The sequence below is a fragment of the Tenrec ecaudatus genome, chromosome 1 (assembly GCF_050624435.1).
Source record: "Tenrec ecaudatus isolate mTenEca1 chromosome 1, mTenEca1.hap1, whole genome shotgun sequence".
Classification (NCBI taxonomy): Eukaryota; Metazoa; Chordata; class Mammalia; order Afrosoricida; family Tenrecidae; genus Tenrec; species Tenrec ecaudatus.
The window spans coordinates 29,928,511-29,941,500 of NC_134530.1; the positions used below are offsets into that span (position 1 = coordinate 29,928,511).

The 12,990-nt window shown below is 59.3% G+C and overlaps 1 protein-coding gene across 2 annotated transcripts in view; it reads left to right on the forward strand.

The window, feature by feature from the left end:
* Window positions 1-12,990, forward strand: part of KCNAB2 (potassium voltage-gated channel subfamily A regulatory beta subunit 2) — an 83,426-nt gene that overhangs the window by 63,208 nt on the left and 7,228 nt on the right. For both annotated transcript variants that reach the window (XM_075550474.1, XM_075550484.1), the window contains 5 exons: window positions 2,688-2,767; window positions 5,240-5,284; window positions 7,519-7,563; window positions 7,765-7,808; window positions 9,390-9,476. In XM_075550474.1, the coding sequence (XP_075406589.1) occupies window positions 2,688-2,767; window positions 5,240-5,284; window positions 7,519-7,563; window positions 7,765-7,808; window positions 9,390-9,476 (301 nt within the window). The remainder of the gene's footprint in view (window positions 1-2,687; window positions 2,768-5,239; window positions 5,285-7,518; window positions 7,564-7,764; window positions 7,809-9,389; window positions 9,477-12,990) is intronic.

The window sequence follows — 12,990 nt, forward strand, 5'->3', positions numbered from 1 at the left end:
CAGCCCGGTGCACCTGGCTGCCCTTTCAATGCAGCAGCAGCAGCAGGTGGGAGGCATCTGGAAGGGTCGTGGCTTCGTTTCCAAGCTGGGGTGATGCTGGTGCCCGACCGAAGGATGGGCCAGTGACTACTGCCCCATTAGGTGTATTTCTCACTGGCAGGTCAGTCACAACCACAGAGGGGCCCCTGAGTGATCTAATGGCACAGGTCACTTCCCCTGGCCTCAACCGTGTCCCCCTCAGGGACATAGACACATGTATGAAGAGGCCATTTCCAGTGGAAACTGAGGTGGAGGACAGGGGCTTCAGTTGAAGACAGGTGGCCGCGATGGCTCTCGGAGCAGGGCGGGATGCTCCTCTGAACTCCGCTGTTCAGTCTCAAGGCAAAGCTGCACCTGAGGTGCCAGGTGCTCAAGAAAAACTGAGAGTCCAGTCACAGCCAGCAGGCGAGGGGACCTCAGGGCTGCAGGGGACCCGTGGGTGCACTGGACACTCCAGTGGGCAGCCGGTCAGGCACGCCACGTCCCTTGCTCAGCCCCTGTCCGATGGCCTGTAGGTGAGGGAGGAGTCATGTTCTGAGGGTGCCAGAGGGACCGGCAGGTGGTAGTCATGGTATTCTGCAGCGCCTCCCCGCCCAGTTTTGTGCATAAAGCTTTCTGGGCACATGGCCACACCCACTTGTTTACAGCTCCTCCAGCTGCTTTGCGCCATGATAGCAGGCTGGGAGCTGCGGCAGAGGCAGCGTCTGGCCCACAAAGCCTAAACTCTCCCCTCTCTGGCTCATCATGGAGAAAAAGCTTGCCGAGCCCGTGCCCAGGGAGATCAGCAGCTGGGTGGTTGTCACACGGACAAAAGCTGCGGCTGAGACACCCTCACCCCCATCCTGCCCTGGCGGGGAGGGAATGGCCAGGGCAGGTAGGTTACAAGATGCCATCACAAGCGGGCACTGCTGGTTCTCCCAGCAAACCCCACGGAGAAGGCAGCATCCATCACACTGACACTGCGGCAGGGAGGTGGGCTCCTCTCAGCCAGCTCAGGGTCCCTTCAGTGAACTCAGGTTTCTCCTCTCCCGGTCAGAACACATGTCCAATCAAAGGCCAGGAACACACACAGGACAGGAGTCATGGCCTCCGTCCTTACATGCTCTCTCCCATGTCCTCTGGGGGTGCAGGGAAGTAGATATATCCCAGTTCAAAACCTCAGTCTGCCGCATGTGGCAGAGAGGGGAGCCCCACCCTAGGTCTTGACCTCTGTACCTGCAGCCACCTCCCAGATGGAGAGCTGCCCTGGGTCAGGGAGGGGCCCCTCGTCTCTGAGGGCCCTTCTGACTTGAGTCCCTGGGATTCTGACCTTGAAGATAACCTCCAAGTCTCGGAGCTGTGGTCCCATTAAATATGCAGACGTCTCTTGTAGAGGGCGGAAGTCTCGGAGTCAGGCTTTGAAGGTGGCTGTGGGGGAGGAAAGACCCCTCCCCCCAGCCAAGAGTGCAGCCTGTGCATGGGAAGGGCAGTCGTTCCACACAGGAAACCCTGGGACTGGACTTGGCACCAGAATCCTAGCAGTCGGCATGACAGTGCAGCCGTGATGCTTTCAAACCCAGGTGCTGTCCCGGACATCATCTGGCTTGTGTGTGTGGTGGTGGGGGGGGGGGGGTTTCTCTCTGCTGCGCAGCAGGTCGGGGTAGCACACAGGTGGGGCATAGCTCCTGTGTAGGTCCAGGCTCGGCGTCCCCAGGTCCAGTCTGCAGAGCCCTCTGTCTGGAGAGTGTGCCCCAGTGCTATGTTGAGAGCTTCCAGCTTTCCTCGTCCACAGAGGGGGTGAGTCCACTGGCCACCCTCCAGAGTCTAGACATCACTGGGGGCCGGGGGCGAAGAGGAGGCCTTCAGGTGAGCACAGCAGGCCGGGCCCCTCTGAAGACATGCAGCCAGAATGTTCCTTAGAAGCAAAGATGGCGAGACTTGGACTCGCTCTGGGCACGTCTCCAAGGAAAGAGCGTGGTTGGTGAACCAGAGGGCCCAGCAGAAACCCAGGAAGCCCTCCAGGAGGCAGATGGACGCAACAGCCACCGTGGGGACTCGGGGTCCCAGTGAGCAGGAAGGTGACCCACTCGAGTGCCGCTGCTACATGTATGTACCGTGAGCCAGAGCCCACCCACTCAGTCACAGCAGACAAGGACAACAAGGCCCAGAGACGCGGGTCGGCAGTGCCGTGCTCGGGCACGGGGGCCATTCATCGCCCCCCGCCTGGGGCTCACCACTAAACAGGACTGTGTCACGTAGCTGGGAGCATGTGGCATCCAGGAAACACGAGTCAGAGCCAGAGTGTAGCCGTAGCCTGGCCAGTCACCAGCCGCAGGGCCTCAGCCTCACGTCACAGGAAATCACCATCCGATCCCCACTCGGGTACAGGAGGTCGCATCCCCGTCCACATCCCCCCTGTGACCATCCAGACAGGTGGCCCCTGCTCAGGAGTCCACACTCTGGGGTCACCACCTGCTCCCCATCTCGTCTCCCTTGCTCTCTTCTACGTGGGCCCGACAGGTTGTTTCTGTTGAGCACAGTTGGGTAGCCTCCTGGCCTCCATGGAATGGGGCGGGGGTGATGGGAGGGAGCAGAGGGGCCATCGGGACACCACCACCCCCACCAGGCCTCGCCGCCGAGCCGTGAGCAGCCTGGTGTCCTCGTTTCAGATGGCAGAGCAGCTGATGACCCTGGCCTATGACAACGGCATCAACCTCTTCGACACAGCAGAGGTCTATGCTGCGGGCAAGTAGGTACCTTTTATCATGAGGATACGCGGTGCCAGGCTGCTAACCAGGCTGCCCTTGTGGTGCCCTGCCCCCCAGCAGCCAGGGCTCGAGGGTCCCTATGCTCCAGGTGGGCCTCAGACGGCCACACACATGCTTCCCCAGCCGCCTCTTGGACGCTCTTAAGTGGCCCCGGGAGCTATTATGTCCATAGGACACTTGGACGCTGGTTCACTGGCTGAACTCTCTGTGTATCCCAGCACCAAAGTGGCCACCGTCCAAAGCGCCAGCATTGTCCTGCTGGGGAGGAGCGTGATGATGCTGTCCCTCCGGCTCTCCTGGCACACGGTGACCTGTGGCCAACCCCACGCGCCTGAGCCTGACACGCTCGAATCTTAATGGGGCCATGTAGACTGCAGGGGCTGTGTCTGCCTCCTCCCCCCACCCCATACTGTGGGCAGCCCTCCCGGCTGGGCAGCGTGCCCCATGCCCTGTTATGTAAGAGCTCAGCTCGCGCCATATAGGCCTGCTGGCTTCCCTTTTCAAGACTGGTTAGAAGCACATCATCCACTCTCCTGCCTCGGGTTCCAAAAGTCAGCTTTTGTTTGTGAAATCATTCTTGGCTGCCTGCTTGCCCTCCCTGGGCTCTCTGTGGCCTGGGCTGAGCCAACTTTCTGGCAGCCGAGCTGGCTGCAGCTCTAGCCTGTGCGCCAGGGCCTCAGGGCCAGCACCTGCTCAGCCTGCAGAACCTGCCCAGGGCCTGGGGAACAGACTGCCCAGATCCTCAAGGAGCCTCTGAAAGTTTTCCAGCCACTCCCTCCCACTCCCCAATGGCCCTCTACCTTCCTGACATCCCGCTTCCACACCCCCACCCCCCCAGTCCCTCCAACCTTTCCAGCAGGCAGCAGCTTCCCATCAAAGTGAACTGTTTTCCTAACAGGCATGGGGTCGCTTAGGTTTAAAGCCCAGTTCAGAGCCCCCCCCCCCCCCGAAGCTATCCACAGCCCCGGCACTCAGTCCCTTCTGGACCCTGATCCTGACTTGGTTCGGCTGCCTCTGAATCTAGGGGGACAGGACCAACTCCACAAAGCCCCACCTCCTGGACAGAGCTTGGCGTGTTCCCTGTCCCAACAGCTGTGTTCTATTCTGTGGCCTTGGCCTTGCAACCCCCTGAGTGCCTGGGTGCACAGAGTCCTGGCATCCTGGGGAGCCTCAGGAAGCCAAGGAGGAGGGGAGCAGTTTCCTGGAGTCAAAGCCCCATCCTGTCCCTCCACTCCTCCGTGGCCTCTGCAGCTGCTTCTCGGTGCTGCCTCTCACCCCACATCAGTGCATCAGTGCCAACCACCCCCGCCAGGGCACTGGTCACGGTGCAATGGGGAACAGCCGCTTGGTTGGGGACTGTCAGCATCTGGCCCTCTTGCCCGCCTGGGTGTATGCCAGCATGTATGTTCCCGGGGCCCTGCTTCTCCTCAGTGCAGACATTTCCCAGAAGTCACGGGCCTGGGCAGCAGGCTTTAGCCCTCTCAGCTTCTGGCTCTCATTGTGGCTCCAGGGGGCCTGCTAGATTCTTCTCCTCCTGCTCAATCCTTTGTGCCCACCCAGCCAGGGCTGGGGCTGGCGTGTACTCCATGCATTTGCCCGTCTGTCCATCAGGTACTCAGTGTATGGGAAACAGCTTGCAAAATATAGCCCGTTCTTTCCGAGCGGATGACTCAGCGCCGTTATCATCAGAATGAGCCTGCGTAGGGATCGTTCTCCGTCTGCTGCTTTTGTTCAGAAACACTTCGCTATTAGCAGAAAGTTCTTAAAAGTTAAGCCAGCTATTCGAGTGCCAAACAAGGCTGGAGCAGCCCACCCATGATCCCTGCAGCCCGAGTTCGGCTGGGGACTAGAAGCGATGCCAGGCAGCGCTGACGATGGTGCACTGGCATCCGTTTGCCTCCCATTCAGAAGCAGGGTGCACATGCGCACGTACACACATGCATGCACACGCCCAGCACACGCACACACACACACAACTAGAAATTCAGCTCTGGCCCAGAACAGGTATTGATTGTCTCTGAAAACAGAGTTAAATTATTGATGAATAATTTACCTGTTAAAAGATACACTTGCCTGGACACTTCCTTCACATTATAAGCTGCCAAGCGGTTCCCCCTGGGTGAATTCCAGCCAGCCAGGGACACAGGCACTGACCTCCCCAGTGGGACACGGGCTCCTGTGGGCACCCTGCTTTCTCTGCTAGCCCTGGAGCCCAAGCTGTGCTGGCCAGCACCTGTAGGGCACACCTGCCTGCAGCCTCGGCCATCGAAACCATGGCATACCAGGGCAGCCTGGGCCCAGGCCAGCCACTGCCTCCCTTCTCTCTGGAAGTTGCTGCTGGAGCCACGGCCTCCAGTGTCTCTCTGTTCGGGAAACTGGTGGTCCTGGGGGTGGGCTGGTTGGTTTTCTATAACCCTAAGGAACTAATCCCTGTGTCCCCCTTTGTTCCGCAGGGCTGAGGTGGTCCTAGGAAACATTATTAAGAAGAAGGGCTGGAGGTAATTACTGTGAAGTCTCTGTGGTTACACACTAGGGAGAAAGGGGGTGTCTGGGGGCTGGGCAGGGGAGTATGAGAAGCGGCAGGATCACCCTGGGGTCCCCACACGGCTGAGCTGACCTTCCTGGGACTGGAGCCTCATGGGTGTTGGCCCTGCTTACTTGGTCATGATAAGATTGGGGGATTGGGGCTCATTCTCTTCTACTAGCCCATCAGCCCTTTGGGAAGCCAACCTATCTTGCTGAAGCCTGGGAATCCCTGAAAGAACTTTTCTTGCTGGGGAGAGGAGAACGTTCTAGAATGGCGGCCGCCTCGTGCTTCCTCCCCAGGGAGGGAGAGGTTGTACATGTTGTCGATGGCCACCACGAAGGGCACTAAGGGGCGGACTGGGGACCTCTCCCCTTCCTCAATGGCTGTCACCATGGGTCTGTTTCAGTGAGGAGGTCACTCAGCCTGGGAGAGAGGTCCCATGACCCCCTGTGGCCACCCTCCTGAGTTGTGGCCCCTCCACCTGTCACAGCTCATCCCATGGTCCCTTAAGGAAGGTCCCCTGAGGTGGAGCTGTGCTGCTGCTGAAGACCTAGGGGTGCCACTCACCCCTCACCTCCACCCCACCCCTGTCTCCTAGAGGGCTTGGCATCCAAGAAGCACGACTGCTGGAAGGGGCAGGGACCAAGAGCGGCTTAGAGCCAGTGGGGCTCCCTGGACTCGAATGAGCGTGCCCATCTCCAGGGTCTGCAAAGCTGACCTTGTCATGCCACGGTCCCCGGCCGGGTCCCCTGGGGCTAGCCTATTGAGAGGCCATGAGCTTCAGCTGCCCTTAGATCCCAGAGGCCTGACCACCCCGCCTCCCAGGGGTAGAATGGCTCATTCCGCCCAAGCTGAACACCACCTCGGAGCCCCAGCCCCAGCCATCACCAGCCATGTTCCATGAGCCTTCTTTTCAGAAACAGTCGCAGCGTCCCAGCCCTTCAGAGGCTCCGCCCCCATTGGCCAGGCTGCCCCCTGTCCGCAGCACATCCTCCCCTGTCCACCCCCACCCCCAGAGCTGTTTCCCCTCGGCTGTGACTGACCCCTTTGCTCTGTAATGGAGAGCTCTGCCCATGTTAGCAAGCATTCTGCATGCATCTTGTGTGACCTCCCAAGGAGGCGACCATGAGGAAGGGCAGGGAGGCCACTGCCTCCAGTGTCCTTCTTCCCCTGGGAAGGTGTCAGCTCAGATGCGGCCTGAAGGGCTGGTTGACTCTGGGCTCCCTCCCATCATCATCCCCCATATGCCCTCAGAGCAACGCTCGTCAGCGTTTGCTTCAGGAGGTGACAGGGAGAACGCCAAGGCCCTAGGGGTCCTCAGCCTGAATGCCCCCCAAACTCCAAAGCTTTGCCAGCTCTCCCTGACCCCCCATGTCCTGCCCCTACCTGCCTGCTCCCCATCAGGATATCCCAAAGCTCACCAAAAACCCGTGCCATCGAGTCAGTTCTGACTCACCGTCAACCCTATAGGACCAAGTAGAGCGGCCCGTGGGTTTCCAAGACTGTAACTCTTGATGGGAGTAGAAAGCCTCCTCTTTCTCCTGAGGAGCGGCTGGTGGTTTCAAACTGCTGACCTTGCAGTTACCAACCCAATTTGTAACCCACTACAACACCAGTTCCTTAAGCAGCCTATACAGTGGTTCTCAACCTTCCTAATGCCCTGACCTTTTAATACAGTTCCTCATGTAAAAATATTTTTGTTGCTACTTCATCGCTGTAATTTTGCTACTGTTATGAATCAGGCGACCCCTGTCAAAGGGTCCTTCGACCCCCAAAGGGGTCGTGACCCACAAGTTGAAAACCACTGGCCTATAGGGAAGACCCAGCCAGTTTGGGCCCCTGCCCCTCCATCTGCTCACCAACCTCTGAACCTGACTTCCTCAGTCTTTGCTCATGCTTTGCCCTCTGTTCGTCTTCTCCAGCACCTTCCTCCTGCAGTCCCTGAGCCCCTCTGGCTCTCCGGGCCCTCCATCAGCACCCAGTGCCTGGGCATGCGTACTCGGGTCTTTCATTGAGTGATGGGTTGTCTACTGACCCCATAGGGAACCCACACACACTTACTTCCCTCTGCCCCACTCATGTGGTGGGTAAACATTGAGTGACAAATAAGTGCCTGTTTCATGCCCCCAAGAGTCCTAGAACCCCCGTGTGAGAGTGGACCCCAGGGCGCAAGCCTCAGTCATGCCTGTTTCTCTTCTCCTGCAGGCGATCCAGCCTCGTCATCACCACCAAAATCTTCTGGGGTGGAAAGTAGGTGCAGCTCAGGGTCAAGTATGCACTGGGGGTGGGGGGGAGTCCCTGGAGACCTGAGAGCAGCGGGGGAGGAAGGGAGATAGCCACAGGGGCAGGTGTCCAGTGCCAGACGGTGGGAGGGGGTGGGGAGCCCGACAGCTGCGACTGTGACGCCTGTGTCCAGACCCCAGACATTGAATCAAAACGTCTGCCTTCCAGGGCCGAGACAGAGCGGGGCCTCTCCAGGAAACACATCATTGAAGGTAAGTCCCTGGCAGCCCGGGGCACCTGCCCCAGTGTGTCGACTGCACCCCAGTCATATAGCTGGCTCCCCCGCCACCCACGTGCAGGGCAGAATGCCCCCTAGGATCTTCGCAGTGTGGAAGCAGTTCAGCCTGTCTTTGGAGATGCCTCTCCGTGGAACCGCCAGTCTTTCAGCTAGCGGTCACGTGCTTGATCATTTGAGCCACTCAGGAACTCCGGGGACATAGTCGAAAAAGGCCCCCAGCCCCGGGTGTTCCCAGTGCCCAGCCCTGCTGTACTTCCTAGGGAGTGAGGAGGGGGTGGGCTGGGCTAGTGGGAATATGATGGAAGAGCTGGGGTGTGGGTGTGGTGGGAATGGAATGGTGGGAGGGGCTGGGACATAGTGGGCGTGGTGTGGGAGGGGCTAGCTCTAGTGGGCGTGGTGTGGGGAGCGGCTGCAGCTTGGTGGGCGTAGTGAGAATAGGCGGGGAAGGGCTGGGCATGGGTAGGTGTATGGTGGGAGGGGCTGGAGCATGGTGGGAATGGGATGGATGGGATGGGTTGGAGCATGATGGGAGTTTGATAGGAGGGGGTGTGCGTATTATGGGAGGGGCTGAACTCTGATGGGCGGGACTGGAGCCCGGTGAACAGGAAACTTGAAGGGAGTGGTATGGATGGGCGGGAGTGTGGCGGTTCAGGCCGCAAGAATCCAAGCTCCGGCAGGGTGACCTTGAATGAAAGTCATGGCTTCCCCAAGCATCTGTCGCAGCATCTGTAAAATGGGGATAGAACCCCACCTCCTGGGGTCTTTGGTCTGAGGACCACCCTCCAGAAAGGCTAGCTAGGATAGCCACTGTGGTATTCCAACTGTCTCTGTGCCTTGCCTATTGATTTTCATCTTCATCAAGGTAATTGCTCCATTAGAAAACAATCACGTCGTTAAGAGGGCTTTCTGCCCTGGCCCCTTGCCGCCCCCACACAGCAGCACGCTGTCAGCTGCCTGCTGGCGGGTTTCCATCCTGGGGACTCCAGGAGATAGATGCCCCAGGGGGTGATGTGCTCATGGGGTGGTGAGGGGGACAAATTCCTACTTCACCCAATCACAGGAACTCTGGCCCGTGGTCCCTACCCTACCCTTGGGAATCTGGGTGGCCATTTCTATGGAGAGGGATGGCCTGAGGGCTTCTGTCCTGAGCTGAGGGACCCTGCTCGGTCCTCCCTGCAGACAGCCGCGCATCCCCTCAAAGGCACCGCCCTCAGAGCAGCACGGCTCCCCTGCTGTGGTCCATCTTTGTTTCTTCCCCTGTGTTCATTTGGACCGGGGGCAGCACTGGGCACCCATTGGGGACTGTCACTATGGGATACAGCCCCTTCCTGTGCGCACAGGGCCTCCCCCACCTCCTCCCAGAGCCCTCTGGCCTGCGCCTCGCCTCAGCCCTCTGCCCGGGAGCCCTGCAGTGCGCCCACTCCTGATATGCATTTCCCGCCTGGACAGCGCCTAAGTGGGGGGGGGCGGGGGGAGGGTCCTCTTGGCTGGGGGTGTGTATGGAGGGTGCCGGCAGTGGTGACGCCCCACCCCCACCCCGTGCCTCCCTCCCCAGGTCTGAAAGCCTCCCTGGAGCGGCTGCAGCTGGAGTACGTGGACGTGGTGTTTGCTAACCGCCCCGACCCCAACACGCCCATGGAAGGTAGGTGAGTCGCCCGTAGACGCAGCGGGGCCGGCAGAAGGTTCCAGGTCAGAGGCGCTCTCTGATGACTGCCAGTCGGATGGTTGGGCTGCGATCCGCAAGTTCAGCGGTTGGAAACCCCCAGCTGCTCCTGGGGGGAAAGGCGGGGCTTTCTTCTCCTGTACAGAGTGGCAGCCCCAGAAACTCACAGGGGCAGTTCTACCCTGCCCCGTAGGGTTGCTGCGAGCCGGCATCGACGCCATGGCGGCGAGTTTGCTTTTCTTGGTTTGGAGGTCAAAACAAGAGGCCTCTTGGCCCCTCTCCGGGGGCTCCGAGGGGGTCCTCTGCTCTGGGGGGCATAAAGCGTGGCTTCAAGGAGGCTGCGAAGTGGTTTTTTGGTTTCTTTTGACGTTCTCTCCGCTCTTGCACTCCCGCCCGCCCACCCCCCAGCGAATGCTGCGGGCATTCTCTCTCTCATTGGTGCTTTGCTGCTCCGGGAACTTGGACAATTAAGTCACGTCCAAGTGCTCCTGTCCTCATTGTCTTAGAGGCAGACCTCCGTGTGTGTGCGCGCGCGTGTGTACGGATTGTTTTCTTCCTGTTTTGTAAGCGAATGTTCTGTGAGAAGTGATTTGTGCCTCCCTCCCCGCGCCCTATGTCATCCACGCTCCCGCAGCTGTAAACTCTGGTCTCTTTACATCTTTCTTTTGTCACCAGGGGACCCATTTAGTTCCTCCAAGTCCAGGACATTCATCATAGAAGGTACACGGTGGCCGCAGCCCGGCTCTTGACTCCCGTGCCCGAGCTGCATTTTATGAGGCAGTGTGTTTATTTACACAGCTCTCTGTGCCCGCCGATGACAAACTTCTCCATAAAATGCATAAAAGAGATAAAAGTGCCCCGTGAGGACATCTTGCAAGTGGAAGGAAACGTTGCAACGCCTTGTCGGCGCCCGCGCCCCCCGGCCCCGCCCCTGCCGTCCGCGCCGCCAGCCGCCATTGCGTCCCTCTGTCTGCGCATGACACTGCCCTCCACCTGCTTGCACTGCCGATGGCTGACCCCGCGGGTGGCCGGCCTGTCCGCCAGGCCTCTTGATATGGGGGTGCCGTGGTCAGGTCAGCGTGTGAAACTCCGGCCCAAGAGGGGACCAGAGGAAGGGCTAGGACAGCCAGGCCCGCCCCCTCCCCCAGGAGGGGCACGTGGGGGACCCCAGAAGAGGTGGACTTGGACAGGTTTTGCCATTTTTATAGGCCTATTCCGGGAGACCATGCCCTCCCCCTCACAGCACACTGGCTGCTCCATAGGACCGCTCATGTCCCCCCACCCCCCAAACCAGGCTGGCACACCAGCTGTGCCCAGCCTTACCAGTGGCCAGGCCTCTCCATCACAATGGAATGGTTTTTCCCCTCCTCACTCTGGCATAAAGACAGGAGCTAGTGAGGCTTGGCTACTGGGGCAAGCTCTGGCTATGTGCATCCCTGTGCCCGCCCCCTAGACCCAGATACCCCAGGACCTCACATTCAGGGCAGGCGTCCTCTTGCTCAGAGATCTGGCTTCCCTGGGAATGTGCTGCGCACCTGTCATGCCACCTGACCCCATCCATGTATTATTTGTGTCGCAGTGGGAGAGGCCGAGTCCTTGGCAGCAGCTGGAAGGATCAGTCCTCCTGCTTCTATCCAACAGCATTAAATATTGAGATGGAGGACAATTGTCCCCCTCAGTTGTCCATTTCTGGGGCCACAGACATGCAAGAGCCCAGGGTCCCAAGAATGGGCACTGTAGCCAGCCTGCTAGAGCCCCAGAGCTTCTGGCCCCACAACCCCAAGCAGGGCTGGCCTGCAGGCTGGCTCTGCCCCTGCCCCACACAAAGGGCATCTCAGTGACCTCTAGGGTCTTCCAAGTGGGGAGCAAGCAGGAGGCTGGCGGACAGGCTCTCCTGCTGCCCTCTCGCTGGCATGTGGACTCACTGCCTTGGCTGGAAAGAATGGGGCCCCCCCTGCATGGTCACAGGTGCCTCGAGAGTGTTTCTGAAAAATGAACCAGGGTAGCCAGGTAGGAGCAGAGCAGAGGAGTGTCTCCTGAGGCCCTGCCTGCCCTCTGAATGCTTCTGTCCAGTAGTGAGCAGCATCTGCAGGAGAGCAGGCAGCCCAGATGGAGGCCCCAGGGACCTGCTTCCCTTCCTGGGAGTCCTGGGGCCCATCCAGAACTTGGAAGGAAGGAGAGGGCAGGGCTTGGCCTGCCTGTAGAGGAGTCAAAGGGTAAATCTGCTAAGACCACTCCCCATAAGCCCCAGCCACCTCCAGAAGCTCTGGGCTCCTCCCTGGGCCAGGACCCTAGAAAACATGCGCCTGTAACAACTATTATAACCATATGAAGAAGGATATGCAAAAGGAGAAAATCCAGCTCATGGTGGCTGGCCCACAGTGCCCACTAGAGCTAAAGCTGGCGGTAGGTTTTCAGCAGATAGCCAGACCTTGCTTTTAACGCACCTTTGTGTGGACACCGGCCATTCACACACCACTCACTCACAGCCCCTAATAGTATCCATTGCACAAAGCACAAGACCCACAGTCCTGGAGTCAATTCTGACACATGGCCTCCTCTTTTTCCCACGGAGCAGCTCGTGGCCAACCTTGTGGCGAGCCTCCCATCTCTGACCCCACAGCACCACCAGGGCCTTAAAAACTTCACAAAGTGCGGTGGCAGACGCCTCTCTAGCTGGCCACTTGAAAAGGTTGGCATTGGTCCAAGGCACTCGGGGGACCCTTGGACAGGTGGCTGGGAAGTCACCATCTAGCAGGGCACATGCTGAGAACAAACCCAGTGTTCTCCTCCTTCCTTCCTGCTCCCCACTCACCCTTTGTCCCCATTCTCAGGATGCTCGGCCCATCTTCAGGGCAAATGGGGAGCAGGCCCCAGGGGGCGGGAGAGGGGTTTGGGAGGATGTTAGGGCTTTGTTTTTAGAAACACTTGTCCTCCCACTACTTTCCACGCTGTGTGTGACAGCTGCCCTTGTTTGCACTGTATTGCGCCAGTGGCCATGGCTCAGACACATCCGAAGGGGCCAGTGGGAGAGGGGGACAACACCCCCACCAGGCTCATGGGGCATACTATCATTGGCCTATGCTTATTTCTCCAAACTTCTTTGGAATACCAGCAGAACGCTCTGGTGTCCTTGGGACGACACCCCCCTGCTTCTACCCCATGGGAGGACCAGGCTGTCCCACTCCCTGACCTGGCTCTTCTCTGAAGACGCGCCAGAACCTGTGCCCGGGGGCAGAAGCCTTCACCTCCCCTCCCGGGCAAGGCAGAGAGTCTAGCCTGCCCAGAATTGCACTGCCTCCCGGCCAGGAGCTAAGCCCCTGCCTGACTGGCCTTCAGTTGGCAGCCCTTAGACTCTACACCAGGACCACTCACTTCAGCCCTCCGGATTCCAGAGCCCCCGTAGAAAGTGCGTGTCCCCTTTCCGGTGCATCTGGGCCACCTGATTGTAACTGGATATATTGATCAGGTTGGTTCTTCCCAATGGTCGTGA